General features: G+C 38.6%; 2 protein-coding genes and 1 pseudogene across 2 annotated transcripts in view; 1 reads left to right on the forward strand and 2 right to left on the reverse strand.

Annotated features, from left to right (window-relative positions):
• Window positions 1-7,767: 7,767 nt before the first annotated feature.
• HDHD2 (haloacid dehalogenase like hydrolase domain containing 2) overlaps window positions 7,768-26,309 on the forward strand; it is a 28,327-nt gene continuing 9,785 nt past the window's right edge. The window contains exons 1-3 of the mRNA XM_073898247.1: window positions 7,768-7,873; window positions 12,105-12,308; window positions 17,210-17,294. Coding sequence (XP_073754348.1) covers window positions 7,768-7,873; window positions 12,105-12,308; window positions 17,210-17,294 — 395 coding nt within the window. The remainder of the gene's footprint in view (window positions 7,874-12,104; window positions 12,309-17,209; window positions 17,295-26,309) is intronic.
• Window positions 8,736-9,592, reverse strand: LOC112835333 (GTP-binding nuclear protein Ran-like; annotated as a pseudogene).
• KATNAL2 (katanin catalytic subunit A1 like 2) overlaps window positions 20,641-26,309 on the reverse strand; it is an 88,384-nt gene continuing 82,715 nt past the window's right edge. The window contains exon 17 of the mRNA XM_025886882.2: window positions 20,641-20,777. Within this exon, the coding sequence (XP_025742667.2) occupies window positions 20,665-20,777 (113 nt within the window). The 3' untranslated portion in view covers window positions 20,641-20,664. The remainder of the gene's footprint in view (window positions 20,778-26,309) is intronic.

The following is a 26,309-nucleotide window of genomic DNA, read 5'->3' on the forward strand; positions in this document are numbered from 1 at the left end:
CTCAGGAGCAAGACTATAGACTCCAGAGCGGGCGTCCGAAATCCCGAGCGAGGCGTGGCCGGATGGGGCGGAGTTGGACGGGGAGAGGCGGGACTTCCGGTGCGGCCGCGGGCCCTGTTTCCGGCGTCTAGCGGCCACTTGCCTTGCGCGCTGGGCTGCCCTCGAGGACGTTGCGGATGGCGGGGCTGTGCTGACTTTCCTGGTAGCGGGGCTTTTGCTGAGGACGGCGTGCGGAGCAGGGGTGAGGAGCCGCTATGGGACGGGCGACCTCCCACCCGTGCGGAAGCTGCGTTTCTTTGTGAGAGGGCTCGGGGACACTGGTTGCGTCTCTAGGCCACCCCCTCCTGGGCCGCGGACCAACCCGCGCGCGCCCTCCGAGAGGACGGGCCCACCCCTCCGGGCGGGGGCGGCTCCCGCGGCAACTGGGCCACCGCGCATGTGCGGAGTGGGGCTCCAGGCATTTCTTACGGGCCCCGGGGGCGCGGGGCTGTTGGTGGTCCTGGGGCACATTGCGATTCTGGTGTGGTAGACGTTCCTCGGGACCTGCCCCTGGGCTGTATTTCGAAGCTGGTGTCCCTTCCGGTCAATGTTGCCAGGTCCTGGATTTGGTGCTGGGGCAGAGTGCAGCGACCAGTCCTGAGGCCCTTTCCCATCCAGGAGATGGAGGAGATCGCCGTTGTTAGTGCTGAAAGACCTTTGTTCTTGGAACTCTACCAGTTCCTGAGACCGGGATTCATGAATTGAATTAACTCACAAGCCTGTACTGAGCGATCAGTAGTGCAGCGGAAAAGGCAACAACAGCTCCTTTCCTCGTAGAGCTTAACAGTTTGGACCGAGTGATAAGTGGGATAATAGTAGTAAGCTAGGAGCTCCTCGCCCAGCCCTGGACTCAGGAATGTCCGAGGAAAGGATGATAATCTGAGGCCTGTGAACTGCAGGAGTTGCCCAGGGAATGGGAGGATGTAGGGGACAGGGGTGGTAGAAGTCAGGGAACAAGTGATTCTAGACAAAAGTCCAGCGTTGAGGGAGGTAGAGTATAGGCCTGGTAGCCGACTGCAGTGCTGTGGAACTTTGGTGTGGGAGTAGAGACAAAGGAGTTGGAGAGATAAACCAGGGCTCTGCACACCAGTCATTCATGGTTCAGACTTTATCCTGAGGGCAGTGCAGAGCAACTGGAAGATTTTTAACTGGAAAGTGACTGAGTAACTGTCATTTATTGAGTGCATACAGTGGTTCCAGACTTTTCTACCGGAAGTACATAGGGAAGAAAAGAGAATTTGTATTCCCCAGAAGGTCTAGAAGGCATATTCTGAAAAGCCCCAGCCTCCCAGGAGAAAATTGTTTGTTGAAATCTCTTGTTTTAAATATTTATACAAGATCTGAATGATATACCAAAGTATATACTTGGTTTGGTATAAAATGTTTTCTCAAATCCTCAAGTTACTCTGATGGCTTGAGGACTTTGCATCATAAGTATCCTGTGATTTCTGTAGTCCTTGACACATGCATCATGTACCCTCCCCTCCACCCCCACATACATAACCCAGCCTTTCTATGTGGGGAACAGTGTTCACAATACATGTGTTACTTTCTTTAATTGTCCTATCAACCGTTAGAGGTGGGTGTAATTCCTTCCACTTTAGTAATGAAGAACCTGAAGCTGAGAAGTTAAGAAAATTGCCCACGTTCCCCCAGCTAGTGAGTCACATTCAAACCCAGGCACGTACAACCCCTTAGTTCTTGGACTTCACTGCACTACTTCGCTTCGAGGAATGGATTTGGGGCTGGAAATAAGGAGAAGATTTGAAGCAGAGAAGACATTTAGGGAGTTGTTGAGATAGGCTAGATTAGAGGTGATTTCAAAACCAAGATAGTTTTAGTAATGATAGAGAGGAGTGAGTGGATTCAAAGGAGGTAGAGCTGACATGATTTGGCATTTGGTTGAAGGGGAGGAAAGAGTGGGAGTGCCTGGTGGCTACATCTGGATTGCTGGGGTGGCCATTCCCTCATAAAGACTGTAGGAAAAAGAGCAGCTTTGAGGGTAAAGAGGGCTTGCTGGCCTGAGGTGCACCATGATATTCAAGGGGAGATGTCCTGAAGTATCTTGAAGAGTTCCTTTTGGCATTAGAGAGAATTTACTTTTCTTCTTTGCACTGAATATGTGCCGTTCATTATCAGTTGTTGATGACTTTCTAAGGTATATCCCCTATAACCTGTTCAAACTATGGGAGATGGTGGGACATGGACCCAAGGTAAACAAAAGACGTGGACTACTTCTGAAGCCTTTGCCTGTTTTATGGAGGTGACACGTATATTTTGCAATTTTATTTTATCAAATACTGACCTGCAGTTCAACTAAGAAGTATTACAGAGGTTCAGACGAGATCATGGCAGAAGCGGTCAAGGCCTATACTGGGGCTAATTGAGGAAATATATTTTGAGGTTTGAGTGGGGCATCTCAGTTTTTTTCCTTCTAGGCCTCAGTTAGTCACTCAGATATGTAATGCTCCAGAGAGCATTTTGGAATTTAAAAGGTATGTTCTGTGGAACTGATGAAAGCAAAAATACGGCCTTTTTAAATGCTTTGGTAACATTAAGCCTATGTGGATGCTTCAGTAAGGATTAATATTATCAGTTTTTATTACAACCATTTGCTGGCTCTAGTTGTACAGGTTTTTTTTTTTTTTTAACTACACATCTTTTGTTGTTTATCCAGTCTTGTTTATATTTTGTTAATTACCTTCAGAGTTAACATTTTTTATTGAGTACAGATGTCACCCATTTTTCTACTGGGTCGTTTGTCTTAATATTTATAGTTTATATTTTCTGGATTCTGGTCCTTTCTCACAAGTGTTGGAAATTTGTTTTTCACTCTGTATATTTTCAGTCTCTCTTTCCAGTACTTGTAAAAACTCTCTTTTCCAGTAATTGAATTTATCTGCCTTTTCCTTTATGGTCAGTGCTTTTTTATAGCTTAAAGAAGCCATTCCTATCCTCAAGTCATGAAGATATTCTCCTATCTAAAAGTTTTACAGTTTTGGGCACCTGGTGGGTGGCTCAGTCGGTTAAGTGTCTGCCTTCGGCTCAGGTCATGATCCCAGGGTCCTGGGATCGAGTTCCGCATCGGGCTCCCTGCTCAGCAGGGAGTCGGCTGCTCCCTCTCCCCCTCCCTCCTGCTTGTGCACTCTCTCTCTCTCAAATAATAAAATTTTTAAAAAATAAATTTAAAAGTTTTACAGTTTTGCCATAAACATGTAGTTGTTTAATCTACCTGGGAAAAATTGTTTATAGTGTTATATGGGAGTGCAATTTAATTTTTTCTAATTGTTCTAGCACCATTGTATTGATCTAACATCATTCTTTCTTCATGAATCTCAAAGTAACCTCTGTCATGTCCAGTTTCTATACATGGGATGGGGGTCTTTTTCTGGATTCTCTCTTCTGTTCCAGTGATCAGTTTGTCTCTTTATGTGCTAATACCACAATATCTTAATTAATTACGAGAGTTCATTAATCAAATCTGGATATTTAGTAAAGCAAGGTCCCACCTTTTTCTTCTTCAGTCTTGGCTGAAGTATCTTGGCTATCTTTGGCCATTTGCACTGATGTGTAGCTTTTAGAATCAGCTTATCAAGTTCCACAAAACACTTTTTGAGATAATGATTTGAATTGCCCTGAATCTGTAGATCATTAGAGGGAAAACTGGTATCTTTATAATATTGGGCCTTTTAATATACATGGAAATGGTTCCTCAATATATTTATTTTTTTGTGGCTTTCATTGAAGGTTTTAAATTTTGACATAAAAATATTGACATCTTTTATTAGACTTTTTCTGGTGACTTTATATTTTATGGTACTATTGCAAGTAATATTTTTAAATTAGTTTTTAATTATTTTTAGTGACATAGAAATGATAGTGATTTTTTTTAATTTTTTTTTTTTTAAGATTTTATTTATTTGACAGAGAGAGAGAGACAGCGAGAGGGAATACAAGCAGGGAGAGTGGGAGAGGGAGAAGCAGGCCTCCCACGGAGCAGGGAGCCAGATGCGGGGCTCGATCCCAGGACCCTAGGATTATGACCTGAGCCGAAGGCAGACGCTTAACCGTCTGAGCCACCCAGGTGCCCCAAAATGATAGTGATTTTTAATATTGCCCTACTTTCCTATTGGTTTAGAATCTTGAATTTTTGTATATACAATCATAACATGTATGAACAGCAGTAGTTTTCTCTTTTCCAATCCTTATACCTTATTTTTCTTGCCTGACTGCACTAGCTGGGGTATTATTTACACTGTTAAGTGGAAGTGATGATAGTAGCATCCTTGTGTTATTCCTATCTCAAAGATGTTTCCAGTATGTTACTGATAAGTCTGATGTTGGCTATAGGCTTTTTGTAGATAGCCTTTATCAGCTTATAGAAGTTCCCTTCCATTTTTATGTTGCTTAGAGTATTTTAGTGTGTATAGATGCTGAATTTTATTAAATGCTTTTTCTGCATGAATTGACATGATCAGACATTATTTTACTTCTTTCATCTGTTAATGTGGTAAATAACAGTGACTGATTTTCGTAATTTAAACCAACCTAGTATTAATAGGATAACCCCAACTTGGTCGTGATTTTTTTTATCTGTTACTAGGTAGGCAGTTATTTTCTTTCAGCACACTGAAAATATTATTCTAATGTGTTTTGGCTGTCATTGTTGCTAGTGTGAACTCAGCTGTCAGTGTGTTGCCTCTTTGAAAGTAATGTGTCTTTTCCCTTGGCTGCCTTCAGGATCTTATCTTTGCTTTCAGTATACAGTGATTTAGATATGGACTTCTGGAATGCATTGGGCTTTCTGAATCTGTACGTGGATAGTTCTTCATGGTTTTTTTGCACAGATTTTCAGTCTTTTATTCTTAAACAGGTAGGCCTATCCAGTGGATCTATCCAATAATCAACATTATCAAAGGAGCCCTTATGGGACTGCTTTATGCACGGTTGTTTCTGTAGGTTCTTCTCCCTTATGGTCCTTGTTTCTTTAGGTTACTTGCTCATTATGCTTAAAATTTTATTTGATTTTATTTATGGGATTTCTTTACTGTTTGGGCTGAAAGTAATATCTTGTGGAGGGTTTGCATTTGCTTCAGCTGGGCACCTATTGTCAAGGTCATTGTAATTAAAATCTTGGAAGGTTCTCTGAGGACTTACTTTGATAATATGAGTTTAGTCTGCAGACTGGGTCCCAGGCTGCCTATGGTTCCACATTCTCGGTGGCACTTTCTTCCTTTCACTCTTTGGGCCAAGTTTCATAGTAGTTGATTTTCTTGTAGTCAACTGAGACAAGGTAGGATGGGAGTGCCAGTGATGGCTTATTTTTGGCTCATCCTTACAGTGAGGGCTCTGCTTTTAGATTGGGAGGATCTATCTCTTCAGGTGGGCTCTGAGTTTTATTTTTTTGTTCCCTGAAGGGGCCAAGGAGGTGGGGGACTCAAATAAAGGTAACCTAGTGTGGGCAGATGCTCTTAGGGCCAAAACAGGCTGCAGTATTTTTCTCATCTTCTGGTTTGTTGCTTTATTCAGATCTAAGACATCCTTATTTTCTTCCTTGCTCCTTGAAGCTTTACACACACACACACACACACACACACACACACACACACACACAAACACACACATTATACACAAATAAATACACCCTTGAACAACATGGGTTTGAACTGTGCTGGTCCACGTATACAGCGATTTTTTTTTCAATAAATACAGTATAATACTGTAAATGTATTTTCTCTTACAGTTTTTTTAATAACATTTCCTTTCTCTAGGTTACTTTATTATAAAAATAACAGCATACAATACATACAACATACAAAATACATGTTAATTTACTGCTCATGTTATCGATTAAGGCTTCCAGTCAATAGTAGGTTATTAGTAGTTAAGTTTTGGTGGAGTCAAAACTTATACTTGCATTTCCAACTGTACAGGGGTCAGCATCCCTGTTGTTGTTCACGGGTTGTGTGTGTGGGTGTGTGTGTATGTATTTTAATCTAGTATTGTTAGGTTTCATTTGGAGAGTTAATTTGGTTACTTAGCTGGCTATATTACTGGAAGCCCAAGTCCAAGAATAATTTTTTTTTTTAAAAAAGAAGCATACCAGAGTTTATTCATCCACAAATAAGTATTTGCTTTTCAAAGGAGTCAATGTGTAGGAGATTACAAGTTTCTGCCATTGCTCAAGATATATTTGGAACTCTTTTTTTGGAATTGGTTTCAGAGCTAGTAGCATATTCTTTTAAATATCTTTATTGGCTACATTTTTCATTCTTTAAAGATGAAACTTGGGCTTACCAAAGGATCCAGCAGTCAAACTCCTAGGTGTTTACCCAAATAAATTGAAAACTTCTGTTAACGCAAAAACCTGTGCATGAATGTTTATAACTGCTTTATTCATGATCACTGAAAACCAGAAATACCAAGGTAAAATTCAACAAGAGAATGGATAAACTGTGGTATATCCACATTGTGGGATACTATTCAGTAACAAGACGAATGAGCTTTATTGATTCTGGCAAAAACATGGTTGGATCTTAAAATGCATTTTGCTAAGTAAAAGAAGCCCACCCCAAAAGGCTACATATTCTGTGATTTTATTCATAAGACGTTCTGAAAAAGAACTAGGGACAGAATATCAGTGGTTACCAGGAGTTGGTGGAGGGGAGAGCAGTTGACTACAAAGGAGGAACCACAGGGGAATTTATAAGGTGATGTCTTGGTACTTGTTTCTGTGTCTGAAATATTTTATTATAAAAACAAAAAATGGAAGGAAAAAATGAATAAGCTTAAAAAAACTAAAAATGAAGTCCCATCCTCTTCTCTTTAGCTTCCGCTACTGTTCTTACCTACTCTTGTTATTTTTAAACCGTACATATGCCCACTGTACATATGATGTAGCTCATAATAAGCAAATTCTAAAAGGGAAAATATGCAGAAGGAAAGTTGGATGTGGTTAAGGTAAGGAGAACATCTCCTGACTAAAATTACTTTATAACTTGAAATTTCCTTCTTGGTGACCTGTAAACATCGGTAGCTCCTTGACGACATATACCATATCAGACTGTAATGGTGGAGATGGGCAATTAGAACATTTTTTTTTAAGATTTTAAAAATTTATACGTATAGAGAGAGAGCATGCGTGCATGCCTGTAAGCAGGGGGAGGGGCAGAGGAAGAGGGCGAGAGAGAGAATCTCAAGCCGACTCCACCCTGAGCCTGACGTGGCTCGATCTCACCACTCTGAGATCATGACCTGAGCTGAAGTCAAGAGGTGGACACTGAACCAACTGAGCCACCCAGGTGCCCCTGAACACTTTTCATCATATATAGGAAAAGATGAAAAAGATTTTGCCAATGATTTAAGGCTTCCATCCACCCATTCTTCAGAGTACATTTGCTCCTATTTAAAATAAATGAATGAATTATTCCACCAAAGAATTATTTTAAGAAATCTGAAAGTAAACAGTAACTTCTCTTTTAGTATTCCCCTTTCTGTGGTTTTTAATTCAAGATTTAAAAAAAAAAAAACCCAAACATTGTAAAAGTTTTATGGATCAAATTTTGGATTTTTAAAAACACATTTCTTTTCTAAAAGAGAAGCAGCTTAACACTAAGCAGTATTTTCCTGGATATGAATGATATTTTTGAAGACTTACCAGTTTTTAATTGTCCATTGTTTCCTAAACTGTATTTTTAATTTCATTTGTTCTCTCCTAGGGAATGAAGGATGGCAGCACGCCGTGCGTTAAAAGCTGTTTTGGTGGATCTCAATGGCACACTTCACATTGAAGATGCAGCTGTGCCAGGCGCCCAGGAAGCTCTTAAAAGGCAAGCTATTCTCTAGGTTCAGCTGACAAATATGTTCGTAAGTGCCATTTTACCAAGGCAGATCATTAGCTAAATGGATGGCCTTAGATGGCGTTTCACCAGCTTTTACCATATATACAGGAACTGCCTTGGGTTTAGCTAGAAGATGTATGCACAGTAATATCCTCCAAACACTGTTTTCTCAATCTTTATTAGTTTTGGCCTTTTGATCTAGTCTTTTTGTTGTGTGTGTGTGTGTGTGTGTGTGTGTGTGTGTGTGTGTGTGTGTGTCTTTAAGTCAGTATTGTAAATTTGGGAATGAAAACCTAAGATTCTAAAGTATGGAATAAATAACATTGGAAAATCACAAATGAATCCTGGAATCACAAAATGAAACACACACATACACAAAGGTATAGTTCTGCTTGCTTCCCCTTCACCCAAAATCTAACATTGAGTGTGCAACTGTGCTTGAGTAAAATTTAGCGAGAGACTTGAAATTTTATATTTGTTTCTATCAACTAAATTTAGTGCTTTTGAAGGTTAGAGACTATCTTATGTTTCTTTCTTTTTTTTTTTTTAATTTGAAATACAACTTTATTTTGATTCTAAATGAAAAGGAATGGAAATGACAATGACAGATGAGATTTCACCGCTGGATATTGTGATGGGATTATAGCAGTCTCATATCTGAAACTGAGGAGGGAAACAGTTGCATTCCAAAACAGCTACACATGCAGGTCCAAAAAGCGAAGGTACTTTTTAGACGACCACATTCCAAAGCCCATTCATTTCCTTCAGCATCCCAAAGATGAACCACTTGTTCTGCTGAGCTGTATCATAAAGTGGCAGGCACGCTGCACCGTCGACATGACAGGACGGTTGCCTCTAGAACTGCACTTCTGATGCTGGGCTCCAGCTACACTTTGTCTGGGGGTCAGTGTCCTCATCCAGGAGAGCAGGTGTCGGAGCAGCCTCTAGATGGTGCTCCTGCTGTGCTGCCAGAGCTGGCTCCATGACAGCCCCCGGTGCGGCGGGAGCAGACATGGTGACACACCCCAAGTTAGGGTCTCCCCTTAGTGTTCTAGCAAGCCACAGGAAGGGCTTTTCAAAGCTCTGGTTACTTTTGGCAGAAATGTCATAGTACTGAAGGTTCTTCTTTCGATGGAAAACGATAGATTTTGCCTTACTTGCCCTGCGCTCGGGGTCCACTTTGTTGCCACACAGCACAGTGCGGATGTTTTCACACACTGGGACCAGATCTCTGTGCCAGTTAGGCACATTCTTGTAAGTAACCCTTGACATGACATCGGACATGGCACCCTGCGCTTGGATGTCATAGCCATCTCTCAGCCCACCAGATTTCTCCTGACCAGCCATATCCCATACGTTGAACCTAATAGGTCCTCTGTTGGTATGGAACATGAGGGGGTGGACCTCAACACCCAAGGTGGCTACATACTTATCAAATTCACCAGTCCGATGACGTTTCACAAACATAGTTTTTCCAGTACTGCCATCGCCCACCACAAAAGTTTGAACTGGAGTTGGGGTTCTCCTTGGGCAGCCAACATGCTGGTGCTTCTAGAAGCATCTCTGGCCATCTGACTGAGCTCTTCGATTTCTGATGTATCAACCACAGCACTTAACGCAAGTCTGCATACAAATTGGGGATATGGGAAAAGTCTGTCAAAGTGAACTGAGTGCGAGTGTGTTTGCCTCTGAGTTTTGAGGAAAATACTCATCGATATGACAGAACTATTAATGTTACTAAGTACTTTCATCCTAAAATAATTTAGGGAAATTTTCAAAAACCAGCAATACTGAGCATGGGGTGCTTCTCATTTTCCAACCTTAAAATATTCATAGCATAACGTTATTCAGCACATGTAGTCATCAGTGTCACAGGGCTAGGTATTAGAGCAAAAGATTGACGCAGACTTTGTACTCTCAAGGAGCCTATTTCCCATTTGGGGAATCAGTGAACATGAAGAGGCTTCTATATCTGGTAGGCTTCAGTTGGAATCTATCAGTTTTGTTAGAGTTACGATATTCGTTATAGGTGGACAACATGTTTAAAGCCAAAAGAAAATCCGTTGCAGGGTTGGACTTTGTCTTGACACGGTTGCTCTTCTAGGTAGGCCTTCTAGGGAAAAGGATGCCTGTTGTTCAGTCTATTCTCCTATTGGATAAGAGCTTTTACTGCTTTAATGATGAGCTTTCTACTCTGGGTTGAAAGAAAAATCTTTTTATTTCTGGCGAACTGTGGATGACATCTCTGAGTTGCTCGGTAAACTGTGAGCCTGCCAGTCTGGAGGGAACAGGACTCTACACACTCTTCTCTTACTGTCACTGGGGGCTTTCCGTCCCAAAGAAATCACTGTACTCTTGTCACTGCTGGTTTGGGTTTCTATGGAAACAAAAGAGACTAAGGGAAGTTAAAGGACGAGTCAAAAGAAAAGTTGTTTTAAAAATGCTCATTAAAAGTGATGTGGTAATTTCCGTACTTGTACTTGTTCGTTTTTAATTATGTTGATGGTAGTTATGTTGAAGTAATCAGTTTCTTTTGAGAGATAAATCACCAAATTTAATGTGTTTTTCAGAAAAGCTATCACACAGATATTATACAGATAATCATGATGACAGTGAACCATTGAATCATGCACATGTATTTAATGTTCTTTGGGTGAATACTTAAAAATATTTTTTCTGATTTATTTGCTTGCTCATTTTAAATCGTAGTTGGTGCTGTTATGTTTTGCATCCACTTGAGACAGGCATAAAATAAAAAGCAACAGGGTATTGATATAAAATTTTAAACTGCTGTTAAATTAAGATTATTTGTAGATTTTGGATTAAAATACTGGAGGTCTAAGAAAATAATTTCCATTTTTTTTATTTTTTATTGTTATGTTAATCACCATATATTACATCATTAGTTTTTGATGTAGTGTTCCATGATTCATTGTTTGTTCATAACACCCAGTGCTCCATGCAGAATGTGCCCTCTTTAATACCCATCACCAGGCTAACCCATCCCCCTACCCTCCTCCCCTCTAGAACCCTCAGTTTGTTTTTCAAAGAGTCCATCATCTCTCATGGTTCCTCTCCCCCTCTGACTTACTCCCCTTCATTCTTCCTCTCCTGTTATCTTCTTTTTCTTTTTTCTTAAAATATGTTGCGTTATTTGTTTCAGAAGTACAGATCTGTGATTCAACAGTCTTGCACAATTCACAGTGCTCACCGTAGCACATACCCTCCCCAATGTCTATCACCCAGCCACCCCATCCCTCCCACCCCCAACCACTCCAGTAACACTCAGTTTGTTTCCTGAGATTAAGAATTCCTCATATCAGTGAGGTCATGTGATACATGTCTTTCTCTGATTGACTTTGATTCACTCAGCATAACACCCTCCAGTTCCATCCACGTCGTTGCAAATGGCAAGATCTCAATAATTTCCATTTTTAAAGAAAGCTAGACTATCATGAATTCTCTCTCTGGTACCTGATTGCCAGTTTAGGTTCCAGAAGCAGCTCACGGAATCAAAACAATCCTGTATGTAGGTAGTTCAGGGGGAAAACACATTTCAGTCTGTACAACTGGAATGTTTCTTTGAGCATTCCAGATAGTTTCTGTTTATTAACTTAGTAACATGTGAGGGTTTAGCCAGTCTCTAATTGACTCCGAAGAAGGAATAAACATCCTCAAGTGTCCTCTGTTCTCTTAATGTAGATCAGAAGCTGTACCAGCACATAGATCCAAGTTCCCATCTGGGCTCTACTGCCACCCAGCTGTGCAGAGCTGAGCATTCACTTAACTCCTCCTGGCTTCTGTTGTCTCATCTTTAAGTGAAGGTTGCACTAGTAGATAATCTCTAAGATACCTTTCTCTCTCATAATCTGTGAGTACAGTGGCTTAATAAGCTTTGTGTTTTGTTTTGTTTTTTCACTTCTTTACTAAAACCCTGTGGTAAAATTTAGTTACAGAAGGCCCTCAGAAAGATAGACATACATAGCTTTTACAATTAGACATTGCAGCCTTTGGAGATGAAGCGGTCCGCAGGGTGTGGATGATTGGTAAAAATCTGGGTAGGTTATAAAAAAAAAAAAAAAAAAACTTAATGGCCATAAAAACATTTACTTGGTGACTTACTTTTCATTTTCTGACCTCTGGCAAGTGCTAGCAAATTAGGTTTTATGGGGCTAGAGTGTAAAAGCTATGTATTGACATCTGAATTTGACTTTCCCAGGTTACGCAGTGCTTCTGTAATGGTTAGGTTTGTGACCAATACTACCAAAGAGAGCAAGCAAGACCTATTGGATAGGTTGAAAAAATTGGAGTTTGATATCTCTGAAGATGAAATATTCACTTCGCTGACTGCAGCCAGAAATTTAGTGGAGCAGAAACAGGTTCGACCTATGCTGCTAGTGGATGATCGAGCGCTCCCTGATTTCAAAGGTAGGGGACATTTGGAAATATACAGAAATTGGTTCTTCATATTCGTTTATAAATCATTCTTAAAACTGGACGTTTACAAGTGTTTTTGTCAGATTTCCTCTTATTGAAATGGTCAACAGATAGTTTTAATCTAAATTTATGTTTCTCAAACCTGTTTTGACTACACTCCACAATATGCACACATAATATAGTAACCCAGTAGATACATATTTGTGTTTATGTGTGTTAAACAATACTTATTCTTACTCTATGAGATGTACTCTATTTTCTATTTGGTTTACTTTATTGTTTGTTTGAATTTGATGCTGTATAGAGCCCTCCACATTAGCTTCACATCTGCTCATGGATCATGGCCCACAGTTTGAAAAAAACAGGTCAGAATCACTTTGTGTATTATAATCCTCAATCCAGGAGCCACTGTATTAATTTGGTTAAATGAGATATGTTGGAATCTTTACATTTTATTTCAGTTTTTGTTAATAGAATTAATCTGATCCCACTTATAAATATTGATTATGAGGAGTTTATATTTATGATGGGCTTGGCTTTCAAGGCTGATGAATAAATCTTAATAGTATTGTGAAAAAAACAGATACCATTCTGTATCATGTGAAATTTTTGCAATGACCATAAAATACTTTTAATCAAAATAAAACTGTTTTTTCTTTGGAAAAATGAACAGACTCTGGGAAAATATCCTGGTTTTATGAAGCTTTGCCACATTACTTCTTTTTATAAATGACGTTCAGAGTGAAATGACACAATATAGAAAAATGGGTATAAATACCTCATTATAAAACCATAGGATGGCTTTACAAATAACGATTAGGGAAATTCAGCGTGAATATATTGTTAGGCAGAACCTCAAAACCTTTCCTATCAGGAAATAGAACAGTGTATCAATCAGAATTATTATTCATAAGAAACAGAAGCCAACTTCGGCTGAATTAAACAGAAAATACATTTATAAAAAGGATCTGAATGCTGACAGGAATATAACATGGTACACCTCCTATGGAGAGGAATTTGGCAATAGCTAGCAAAATTGCATGTGAAGCAGAACTGCCACTTGTAGGAACCTATCCCTAAGAGATAGTTACAGAAAAACACAATGGCATGCAATCAAAGTTGTTCATTATGGCCTTATTTGAAATAACAAAAGATTGGAAACAACCCGAATGTTCATTGGAAGGGACTGACTGTTTAAACTGTGATATGTCCACAGAATGGAATGCCTTGTAACTGAAAAATAAGTAAGGGCAAATTCTATCTCCTGATAAGGAGTGGTCTTCATAGGGTATATTAAGTGAACAAGCAGGGTGTAGAAAACCTTAACATATTTTCTGTGTAAGAAAATGAGAGAGAAATGGATATGTGATTGTCTTATGTTTGTGAAAGGAAGCTAAAGAAGAATAAAGGGGGAACTAGGAAAAGTGGTTATCTAAAGGGGGAGGAAGGAAGAAAGGGATTAGGAGACAAGACTTCTCCACAGGTACCTTGTTTACAGCGTTGCCTTTGGAACCATGTAAATATTTTGCATATTTAAAAGGCAATTAAAAAGTAAAAATCAAGCCAGTCCCTGAAAACCAAAATCAAATTGAAACAAATAAATTTAATTCTCTATCAAGTTGATGACGTATCCACTCAGAGAAAAGAGTTACTTCAAATGACTTTAAAATACAGTATTTTGATGGTTCGTTCATAGGGGGGTCAATTCTAAGGTTAAAAGCACTGCAAAGGGATGACACGATACTCGTGTGGAAAACCCAAAAGACTCCACCCTAAAATTGCTAGAACTTGTACAAGAATTCAGCAAAGTGGCAGGATATAAAATCAGTGCACAGAAATCAGTTGCATTTCTATACACTAACAATGAGACAGAAGAAAGAGAAATCAAGGAGTCGATTCCATTTGCAATTGCACCCAAAACCATAAGATACTTAGGAATAAACCTAACCAAGGAGGCAAAGGATCTGTACTCTGAAAACTATAGAACACTCATATGAGAAATTGAGGAAGACACAAAGAAATGGAAAAACGTTCCATGCTCATGGATTGGGAGAACAATTATTGTTAAAATGTCTATGCTGCCTGGAGCAATCTACACATTCAGTGCAATCCCTATCAGAATACCATCAACTTTTTTCATAGAGCTGGAACAAATAATCCTAAAATTGTGTGGAACCAGAAAAGGCCCCGAATAGCCAAAGGAATGTTGAAAAAGCAAAGCAAAACTGGTGGTATCACAATTCCGGACTTCAAGCTCTATTACAAGCTGTCATCATCAAGACAGTATGGTACTGGCACAAAAACAGACACATAGATCAGTGGAACAGAATAGAGAGTTCAGAAATGGACCCTCACCTCTATGGTCAACTAACCTTCGACAAAGCAGGAAAGAATATCCAATGGAAAAAAGACAGTCTCTTCAACAAACAGTGTTGGGAAAATTGGACAGCCACATGCAGAAGAATGAAACTGGACCATTTTCCTATTACATTTGTATCTTTGGGGTAAACACATCCTCAAAATGGATGAAAGACCTAAATGTGAGACAGGAATCCATCAAAATCCTAGAGGAGAACACAGGCAGCAACCTTTGAGATCTTGGTCCCAGGAACTTCTTCCTAGAAATGTCGCCAAAGGCAAGGGAAACAAAGGCAGAAATGAACTATTGGGACATTGTCAACATAAAAAGCTTTTGCACAACAAAGGAAACAGTTTACAAAACCAAAAGACAGCCAACAGAATGGGAGAATATGTTTGCAAAGGACGTATCGGATAAAGGGCTAGTATCCAAAATCTATAAAGAACTTACCAAACTCAATACCCAAAGAACAAAGAATCCAATAAAAAATGAACAGAAGACATGAGCAGACATTTCTGCAAAGAAGACATCCAGATGGCCAACAGACACATGAGAAAATGCTCAACATCACTTGGCATCAGGGAAATACAAATCAAAACCATAATGAGATACCACCTCACACCAGTCAGAATGGCTGATATTAACAAGTCAGGAAATGACAGATGTTGGCAAGGATGTGGAGAAAGGGGAACCCTCCTACACTGTTGGTGGGAATGCAAGCTGGTGTAGCCATTCTAGAAAACAGTATGGAGGTTCCTCCAAAAGTTGAAAATAGAACTACCCTATGACCCAGCAATTGCACTACTGGGTATTTACCCCAAAGATACAAATGTAATGATCCGAAGGGGCACCTGCACCCCAATATTTATAGCATCAGTGTCCACAATAGCCAAACTGTGGAAAGAGCCCAGATGTCCATCAACAGATGAATGGATAAATAAGATGTGGGGTGTGTGTGTGTGTGTGTGTGTGTGTGTGTGTGTGTGTGTGTATGCACAATGGAATACTACTCAGCCATCAAAAAATGGAATCTTGCCATTTGCAACAATGTGGATGGAACTAGAGGATATTACGCTAAGCGTAATAAGTCAGAGAAAGACAATTATCATATGATCTCACTGATATGTGGAATTTAAGAAACCAAACAGGATCATAGGGGAAGAGAGGAAAAAACAAAACAAGACGAAACCAGAGAGGGAGACAAACCATAGGAGACTCTTAATCATAGGAAACAAACTGAGGGTTGCTGGAGGGGAGGTGGGTGGGGTGATGGGGTAACTGGGTGATAGATGTTAAGCAGGGCATGTGACATAATGAGCACTGGGTATTATATAAGACTGATGAATCACAGACCTGTACTGCTGAAACCAATAATACATTATATGTTAATTTAAAAAAACTGCAAAGAAATCTTAAACTACATTCAGTAGTCTTAGTGTTATTAGTAATGTAGTAATTAGTTATTATTTTTAAATTGTAGATATAGGATAAAGCAAAGTAGTAATTACGCTAGTATTGGTAGTACCCACGATTTTATGTGTAAATGCAAAGAGATATGAATATAAAAATCAAATAAGCCGTGTATTACTAATTTTGAATTAGAAAGATCATTATCAACTCCCTTGTTCTCTTTTAAAAAATACATATTATCTAGATCTTCCACTGCAAAGGCGTAGAAGCAGTGACAACCAATGCTCAATGGTGGCACACTACCATTTCTGAACTACTCAGTACTTGTGGCTACTAGTAAGGAGGAAATTGGAAATCTGGGTATCTGCTCTATTTCTTCCCCTCACATTTTGATGGAATCTATGATGAGGATGCTTCAAGGCAGGCAGTGGGACAGGCAAATAGGAATTGGTATATAGAAAATCCACAGAACCTTTAATTGGACCTTTAATAACTGTGATGGTGAATATACTTGTTTGGTTGTCATATCTGAAGTTCTTTTTTCAGATACCAAAGCCTTAAAATATGCTTTAATGACAGAATAATATTTGTGGAACTGAAAGTGGATTAGGTATTAAGTAGAAAACTATAGAATTTACAGTGCATTCCTTATTTATCATGAATGTGTTAACCTCAGCTGTGTCAATTAGAAAGTCTAATTTCCCTTGCCTCTTAGACTTTTAGTCCCTCATCAGTTGCTATTGATCTGATAGCTCATAGAGGACTCACCTGTGTTCTTGTTGATGGTAATCAGTAAAGCTTTTAAAAGTTAGAAATGGTCACTTGTTTGAGAACATCAAGTTGCAAGTTTCCATTGAGATCTTCTAGTTACTAAGTAGTTGTAACACCATGCAAAAGGAATATGCAGAAATACTAGAAAAATAAAAATATATAAAAAAAAACTATTTTCTTTAAGTATCGCTTATACCTCCAAAGTACATTGGACAGAATAATCTCTTAAATTTCAGATTATGGCTACAGCAAAAATTTGTGTTTGATTGACTAAAGAAAGCTATTTTATTATAAAATGTATTATTACTGTTAATTGCATTTTTCAACAATTACATATTTTTTCCATTCCCAGGAATACAAACAAGTGATCCTAATGCTGTGGTCATAGGATTGGCACCAGAACATTTTCATTATCAAATTCTGAATCAAGCATTCCGGTAAGTCTTTAGCTATTTTTCTTCTGATCATATGCTTCTCTCTTCCCTTCCTGAGTCTCTGTCATGTAAGGTTATAGATATATTTTACTTTCTGGCCACCCAAATTGTGCATGAGGATAGATGTCTTCAAGATCGCTTCAAGATCAACATTAAATCATATTTATTACTATCTTGCTTAGTTCTTAAAAAATAATCAATATGTTAAAATGTGATGATCATTGGGGTTTTTCTTGTTTGTAGAATCAATATCCTGGGGCAGAAATTCATAATAAAATTGCAACTCCGAAGTTAGCAGTTTTGTAATGGAACCCAAGTCCATCTGCTTGGTGGGCAGAAAAGCCAATCACTGAGATATCAGGTTTGCAGCAAGGCAAGAGTTTATTCGAGAGGCAGCCAAAGGAAGAGACTGGAGGACAAGCTTCAAATCTGCCTTCTCAAAGGGAGAGAAAACAAGTGTTTTATAATCAGAGGGGTTGAGATTACATACATGTTGATGAAAAGGGTAGGGAAACTATATGACTATTCATGAGAAAAGTTGGAGTGTGATCATTCAGCAAGCATAGATGTAACATCCCATGTTCACTTTGGGGTGGAGATTTAATACCAGAATGAGGCAAAATTCAGCCCCTGATGTCAGAAGTTTATCTTGGGACACAGGGGCTATGGGCATGCTCTGAGAGCTGGTATAAACTGAATGGGATCTTGGGCTCGTTATCTCATGGAAGGAACGCGGGGCTTTGCTTGTTCATAGGCTGGAACCATATCAGATGACCTTGAGTCCAGGCTCTTGTAGAGACAGCTAGTGGATATGTTGGAGTCTGAAAAGATGTAACAGCTGATGAGCAACAGTTCTCTGAAAAGCAAGCTTTAAACTTTCTGCTTGTTTTAACCTCATTAATCCTGTGGAGCATAGTTTCAGTTTTATCTTTTATTACCATTCCTGTGATTCTCCACTGACTATGCTATTCTCTGAAGGAAGGTGTATCATCCTGGTTAACGCTCCAAAAACAATACATGTGATTTCTTCCTCCAGTGATAATCTAGGGTATTGAGAAAAGTTGACACATTTGACCACACTTTCAAAGAAATTACTTGATAAGTGATAATGGTAGTCTGAACTGGGATGGTAGCAGTAGGGATGAAGAAGCAGATTCAGGTAGTGTTGACATGACTTGATGGATGGTTCGGTTTAGGGAGTAAGGAAGACCAGTGAGTCAAGGCAGATGTCCAGATTTCTAACATAGGCACATGTGACAGCACTCCCTGTTTGGGGTTCAGGAGGTGATAAGTTTAGGTTGGGGCTGTTTGGCCTTTGGGGTATCTAACTGGAGATGTTCTAATGGCTGCTGGTAGAAATTTGGGGAAATACAATGGAAAATTTCTAAATCTTCACTTGTGTGTCCATTTTAGTTACATGAACTTTTCACTGGCTGCTTCAAAGGGAAGACGGCATCCTGGTTCTCACACTTCAGATAAATTGGATCAGAATTTACCCGCAAATATGCTCTAGAGTGAGATTTTTTTCCCTTGGATTTTTCATTTTTCATAGATTTTTCATTTTTCATCTTTTACTTCTTGTCAAACCATTAAGCCAGTATAATTTGCCTTTCAATTTATGACAAGTTAAGTAGTTCTAAATATTGCATCAATATTGCATATTGAACTTGTTTAAAAAAATTTTTTTAACAGCTTGGTAAATTTTTGGTACTTAGTTACAAAGAATGCCGTAAAAACATAATTTTCTTACCAGTACGAAGATATACAAGAATCATTCTAATGTGTACTTGATGTAGAATTCATTTCCTGATGTAGATGTCCAAAAATCAGACTGTTTGTGGGAAACTTTAAAACTCACTACAGGGTTCACACATCCAGGCACATTATTTGCTGTTGATCTTGAAAATCTTTGTAGCCAAAAATAGCACTTTGGGCACAGCCTCCTTTTTTCTTTGTATGAACATTTATTTTAGATCCTTGGTTAATGGAAACTATGGCTACGTAATGCACTTTTATTTGTGACTCTCTTATTAGTCACTGTGATAGTCAAGCCTTTGTTTAAAAGGAACGAACTCACTTTTTATAGTTGTTCAGTATCTATTTACTGTATTTATTTCCTGAGGAGCTATTGCTGTGCCATATTGCTTGAAGATATACTTTGGGGTATATGGTATTAAAATTCAGTTATCCTACTTTAGCTTCTTGGGTTGGGGGTTGGGGGATGGATTGTCTAACTGCTCCTTAAGTAAGGTTTACCACTATGCCAAAATCAGTTTTTATGTGAAATGGAGAACTTGTTATGATTTCTTACTTCTGAACTTAACCCACTACCTTTTATCCATTTCTCTAACCACAGAATTCAAGGAGAGGGTATTGATTGATTTTAGCTGGTAATTTGGGAAGGACATATTTAATAGGAAATTGGGAGGTCTCTGTCTTAGATGAACACTAGACTCAGGGTAATAAAAATGTATGTTGACATAATACTGACTTTGTAATTGCTCGGATGCTGTCTAATTAGTACACTTCCCTAACCATATTGATTTTTTTAAACACTACATTTTAAAGCATTACAGTGCACTCATAGGTCAACTCTAATTTCACAAATGCACTTAACAGCTGGGTGGAGAATTAACAGAAGGATTTTAGGTCTTGCCCTTCTTTGCATATTAATGTCTCCACAGAGACTATGCCTTCCAACCAATGACTACAGCTGTTTGGATTGTGTGTGTCAAATATAGACATCTCAAATGAACCACCGATTAGTTAAATTACTATTCAGGTTGATAATGAGAATAAGCATTGGATTTTAAACCCCGTTGCATAGCTGCCTTGAATAACAGCTTCGGGGGCATATTGCCCTCAGGCAGATACATCAACTTTCCACATTACACTGCCCCTTATTTACTGTGTTTTGAATGGGTAGCGCCCCCCCTACATGCACACACACAAATGCATAGTACAGTCTGTCTACAAATGTGTCTTAAATGTCTGAATGAAATTGAGAAACCTGAATTTAAAGAATTGATTTTGGGGAAGGATAAGAACCAGCTATAGGGAACAGACATGATTTGGGTTTGGATTCTAGAAGACATTCAAATCCTAAGAGTCATGGGTAGCTTTCACCTTTTATCTAAAACTAAAAGATACAAAGAGTAATATCAACCAGCTTAAGAAATACAAATTATCAGCACATTTGATATTCCCTGCATATCCTTCCCCTATTTTATCGCCCAACATCCCAAAGTAATCATGGTTATGATTCTGTGTTTATCATTGTCGTATATTTCTTTATACTTATCACACATATGGTAGGTAACTTTAAACAATATGTAATATTATTTTGTGTGTTTTATACTTTTATCAGTTTGCTTTATCCCCTGGTGGTATTGTTTGATTCATCACCACGAATATCCAAAGCTCCAGCTGATTCATTTTCACAGCTGTAGTACTTGCTTGTAGCAAGGTCTGTTTTCATCTGCTGACCTGAGTTAGAAACACAAAGCTTGAGCATTTTAGTAATGGACCAATTATAATTAAGTTTGCTGATCTCTATTAGGAGAAAGGCTGCTGGGCAAACAGATCACTTAATAACCTAACTTGAACTTAGTCACAAGACTAAAAAAAAAAAATCAGCGCAAAAGTAATATGTCTTCATTGTGGAAAAGTTTAAATGCTCAAAAAGGAAAAGAATAAACAAAATTACCTGTAATCCTGCTATGAGAGAGCCCCAGTTAACATGCTAGCACATAGCTTGTTGGTTTCCATGCATGTAAATACTAGATAAAAATGAGAATGTATATATACTATGTGGTCACTTGGCTTTTTAAAAACCCCACAATTTGTTGTGCATGTTTTTCTATATTCTTAGTCTTCCAAAACATGTTTGATTCCAACAGCATATTCCACTTTAAAAAGTGCAATACATTGTGTAGCCATCTGCTTCCTATTGGTTATTTCCAGGATTTTGAAGTGAGTTTTTGAAAAATGAAAACATGTTTCTTTAAACTGTATTTATGTTTATGCCTTAAGATTGTTTTCAGAAGTATATAGTTGCTGGGTCAAAGGAATTTGGGGGGGAAACTGTAGAGAATTGCTTAACCTAGGAAAAATTAAGGTGTTTTTTTGTTGCTTTTTTTCCGCCTAAATTAAGAGCAGCTGTCCTACAGCTTCTAGAAGAGTTTCTTAAAATGTCATTGTAACTGAAGGTAAATGACACCACAACTTTCACAGTTAAATGCAGAGATGAAGGCTACTTAATAATAATGTTTTGAAACTTTGTTAATGACTTCTTTTCTGTAATTGTTGCCAGGTGCAGGAATGCTCCCAAAGTCATAGAGGTGTGCAAAAATTAGGGGTTTTTTTGGTTTGGGGGAGGAGATCCTTATCACCATAAATGATCTCTGTTCAGTGTTGAATTGCTTTCTTTTCCCTATCTCCTTAAGAAAAAATAAAATGTTTTGATTATGCCAGTATATTCCATTCCTTAGAAAGGGAAGAAAAAATCAACAGTAATGGGCTCAGTTATTAATGCATTTGGACAGGAACTCCTGAATATTTTCTAGGTGTTTAGAGCCCTGGGCATGAGGAATTCCAGAACAATGTGGCAGCAGGGCTTAAAGTAGAAATAATATTTCTGTGGGCTTTTCCTGTTTTGAAAGGGCTGACTACTGTGCAGTTTTTTAAATTAAAGTCCAGACTATAAAATAAAACACTTTGGAAGTAAGAAATTGTTTAAGACTTAAGAACTTATGTTATATAAAGCATGCCATTAGTACAGGCAGGAGGACAAGTTATTATGACAGTCTGAAAATCAGAATACAGAATTGAGTTGATTATCAGTCACTAACGACTCTTATTTTTTAATCAGTTGGGGAGATTCTTTTATGGTCAAGGCAGCTCTTGCTATTCCAAATAAAAGCTTCTGGTCACTAAATCACATAAATATTTTATTACTGATTTTTTTGATTTGATGTATAACATGCACAGTAAGGTATACAAATTGTTAGTCTATGACTCAGTAAAATTTTACACACAGATATGCCTGTGTAACCCCCACTCTGATCAAAAGCCAGAATATCTGTAGCACTCCAGAAGGCCCCCTAGCCCAGGCCACACAACCCCTTCCTTACAGTCACTACTCTCATTGCTGTCAGTATTGCCAGTTCTTGATCTTCATGTGAATGAAATCATAAAATTGTAGCATATTTGTCTGATTTTGAGATTACTCAGGCTGCATGTAGCAATACTTAGTTTCTGTTTTGTTTCTTCTTTTTTTATTGTTGTTGTCACTGTTGTGCAGTAGTCCATTCCACAATTTATTTATTCTACTGTTAATGGGCATTTAGATTGTTTCCAGTTTGGGCTGTTATGAATAAAGCTGCTACGAATATTCCTCTACATGTCTTTGGGTAGCATATGCACTCATTTCTCTCGGGTCTGTACCGAGGAATGAAATTACTGGGTAAATAGGGTAAGTACTTGTTTAGATTTAATAAATATTGCCAAACAGTTTTTCCAAAGTGATTGTACCAAGTCGTACTTTCCCACTGGCTGTATCAGTGAGAGTTCCACTTGCTCCCCATTCTGACCAGTTTCTTGCCAGTCCGTGTAATTGTAGCTGTTCTATTTGGTGTGTATAGTGTATCTTACTGAGTTTCAGTTTGTATTTCCCATATGAGTAATGTTGTTTTTATATACTTATTGGCCATTGGATAACTTTTGTGATGTCCCCATTCAAATCTTTTGCCTTTTCTGATTGGGTTGTATTTTTCTTATTGATCTGTAGGAGCTCTTTATTTGTTATATATACAAGTCGTTGGTTGGATATATGTATTGCAGCTTTGTTATCCCTGTCTGTGGTTCGCCTCTGTTAGTAGTAGGAGAATACTCTATAGAATATAGAGAATACTAATGGTATGAAAACATGAAGTTCTTAATTTTGATGGAGTCCAATTTGTCAGTATTTTCTTCTGTTCTGCTTAAGAAATCTTTGCCTACCCCACAGTCATGAAGATATTTTCCTGTTTTTTTTTTCCTACCAGCTTTATTATTCTACCTTTGATAAGTAGGTCTAAGGTCTATTTTGAATTAATTTTTGTGAATTATGGTGAGATAAAAGTTCTTTTTTTCATATAGATACCCAGTTTTTCAGCAACATTTATTGCAAAGACCCATTCTTTCTATTCTAGAATTGCTGCTTTTGACAAAAATCAAGTGACTATAGATGCAAGGCTCTGTTTCTAGATTCCTTATCTGTGTTTATGCTGTTCCATACTGTCTCACATGCTCTACCTTTATAAGTCTTATTATCCAGTAGTGTGCATTCTTCAGCTTTAACTTTTTTTTAAGATTGTCTTGGCCATTCTACATCTTTTGAGTTTCCAGATAAATTTTGGAATCAACTTGTCAATTTTCACAAGAAAAGCCCACTGGGAGTGTGATTGGTATATCTGTGAATTGGAGTAGAATTTACATCTGAACAACGATGTCTCTTCCAGTCTACGAAAATGGAATATATCTCCACTATTTAGATTTGATCTTTACACTCTTGAAGCAGTGTTTTGCAGTTTTTAAAGTATGGGTCTTAGACTTTTTGTTACATTCATCTTTGTATTTCATGTTGTTTGATGCTATTCTAAATGGTATTTCATTAAATTTCATTTTTAAGTGGTGTTGCTAATACATAGGAGTATAACTGAGTTTTTGTGTGTTACCGTCATATTTACTGATCTTATATTTACTTGCTAATTCTAATAATTTATTTGTAGAGTCTTTTGGATTAGATTTTCTACATAGACAGTTGTGTCACCTACAAATAATGACAGTTTTACTTCTCCCCTGCCAATCTTTATATTTTCATTTCTTTTTCTTTATTATACTATCTGGGATCCCAACTGCAGTACTAAAAGGTGATGATAATAGATAGCCGGCTATTGATGAGACATTTAACTGTGTCAGTACGACATTGGAGATATTTTGAAGGTTTCAGTTCATTGTTAATGAGATTTTCCTTTGATATACTTCATGATTTACTATTGTTTTAATTTGAGCTTTTGATAGTTTGTGTTTTTCAGGTTGATTGGTATTAGTTTTAAATGTATTGAGTGTCAGGGCTGTGGCAAACATCTAGTTTAATGGTTCTCAACGAGGGACACTTTTGCTTCCCAGGGGACATTTGGCAATGTCTAGAGACATTTTTGGTTGTCACAACTGGGGAAGAGGGTGCTACTGTCTTCCAGTGAGTGGGGAGAGACCAGGGGTGCTGCTAAACATCTTCCTGCATATAGGACAGGCACCACAACAATGCATTTTCCAATCCAAAATGTCAGCTGTGCAGAGATTGAAAAGCCCTGATCTGTTTAGCCTCTTCCATTTATTAAGAAACCGAGGCCCACAAATATGAAGTGATTTGCTGTTACCTATTTTAAGTAGCATAGATCCCACACTTCCTATATTTATGAAGAAGAAGAATTGCCATTATCCTCAGACAGATACTGTGAAAAGGTTTGCATATATCCCCTCTATTCCCCAGGAAGGTAAGCAACACTCCTCGTGTCATATATCAGGACACTGAGACAGATGGAGCTTCATCCATTAATTTGTTCAGTAAACATTTAGTGAGAAGTGCCATGGGTTTTTTTGTTTGTGTTTTGGAAGTAAGAGATACAGTGATGAGTAAAACTGATGGGCATAGTGGAAATTATGTTCTAGTGAGGAAGACAGACCAATCACAGCTGAGTAAGGATGACCAACTATGGGAAGTGATACAAAGGAAAAAGGGTGATGAGAGAAGAGATCAGAGGTGAGGAGGAAGTCTGCTTTACATGTGGAGGTTGGAAATGCTTCTTTGTTGTGCTGACATTGAAGCTGAGACCTGATGAATGAGCACAAGATAGCTATGTGAAAAGTATGGGGAGCTGTGTCAAGAGTTGTGGGCTGGAGCACAAGAGAACGACGTGGTTTTTAAGAAGTTGGAAGAGACTCTGGCACACGACCATCGATAGGGAAGGTGGCTTAAGACTGGAGATGTAGGCTGCAGTGAGAACTTTGGGTTTTATACTATTGGCAGTGAGAAGTTGTTGAGGGCTTCTGAGTGGGGGAGGGATGTGACCCCATCTGTACTTTTCAAACTCCCACTATTGCCTGTACAATGGCTTGGAAGAATGGAGCAAGAGTAGAAAGCAGGAAGGCTAGTTAGGAGACAATTGCAGAAGTTCAGGAGAGGAGGAAGACAGTTTTGAGATACTATTTTTGTTTTGGAATTGGAAATTTTACTGGGTATGTTAATGAGTAGGGGTGAGGGGGTGATGGGCGAAAGGGAGAAGGCAAGGATGGCTACTAGGTGTCTGGTTTGAGGACCTGAGTGAATATATCAAGATGGGAAAGATGGGTGGGGGTGATTCTTTGCGGGGGGCAGAGAAAAGGGACTCTCTCGTTTGACGTTGGACATATGGGAGATGTCTGACAATTATTTAAGCTGCCATGTGATTTCATTTCCATATGCTCCATCTTCCTTGGAAATGATGAAAAGTTTGTTTTCCTAGAAAAGTTATTTAGAAAGACAGTATAGTGCATTTGGAAGAAGACTAGATTGGTTTTCAGATGTTCTCTGGGTTATAGCTCTCCTTGGTGGTGCGATTGATTGTGGCCAACATCTCTGGACGATCTCTTCATCCAACGACAGGGCATTGTTCGACCTGATATGCCTTGCAGCAGGGTTTTGTAGCCGTGAATGTAAGTTATCCCCTCAGCTTTCCTCTCACTGCTCTGCCTAGGATTTCCATATTGTGGCCCTGCTTGGCTAGGACTTGGTACAGGTTTTTTACTTTGCCTACATGGGATTTACAGCCAAAGATACTTGAATCAGACCTTCTTTGTGCCTTTTTTTCCCTCTTATTTCTTGAACCTCAGTGGTTTTATAGTTAGGTATAGACAGAAAATTGTCAGACTTCCTGCTGATGGATTCCTTGTAACAAAAGCAGCAACCCTTTGTTGCCCTGTCTAGGAAGTGTAAAA

Source organism: Callorhinus ursinus, unplaced genomic scaffold, assembly GCF_003265705.2.
Source record: "Callorhinus ursinus isolate GAN/ISIS: 27379988/994484 unplaced genomic scaffold, GSC_fseal_2.0 scaffold11, whole genome shotgun sequence".
Classification (NCBI taxonomy): Eukaryota; Metazoa; Chordata; class Mammalia; order Carnivora; family Otariidae; genus Callorhinus; species Callorhinus ursinus.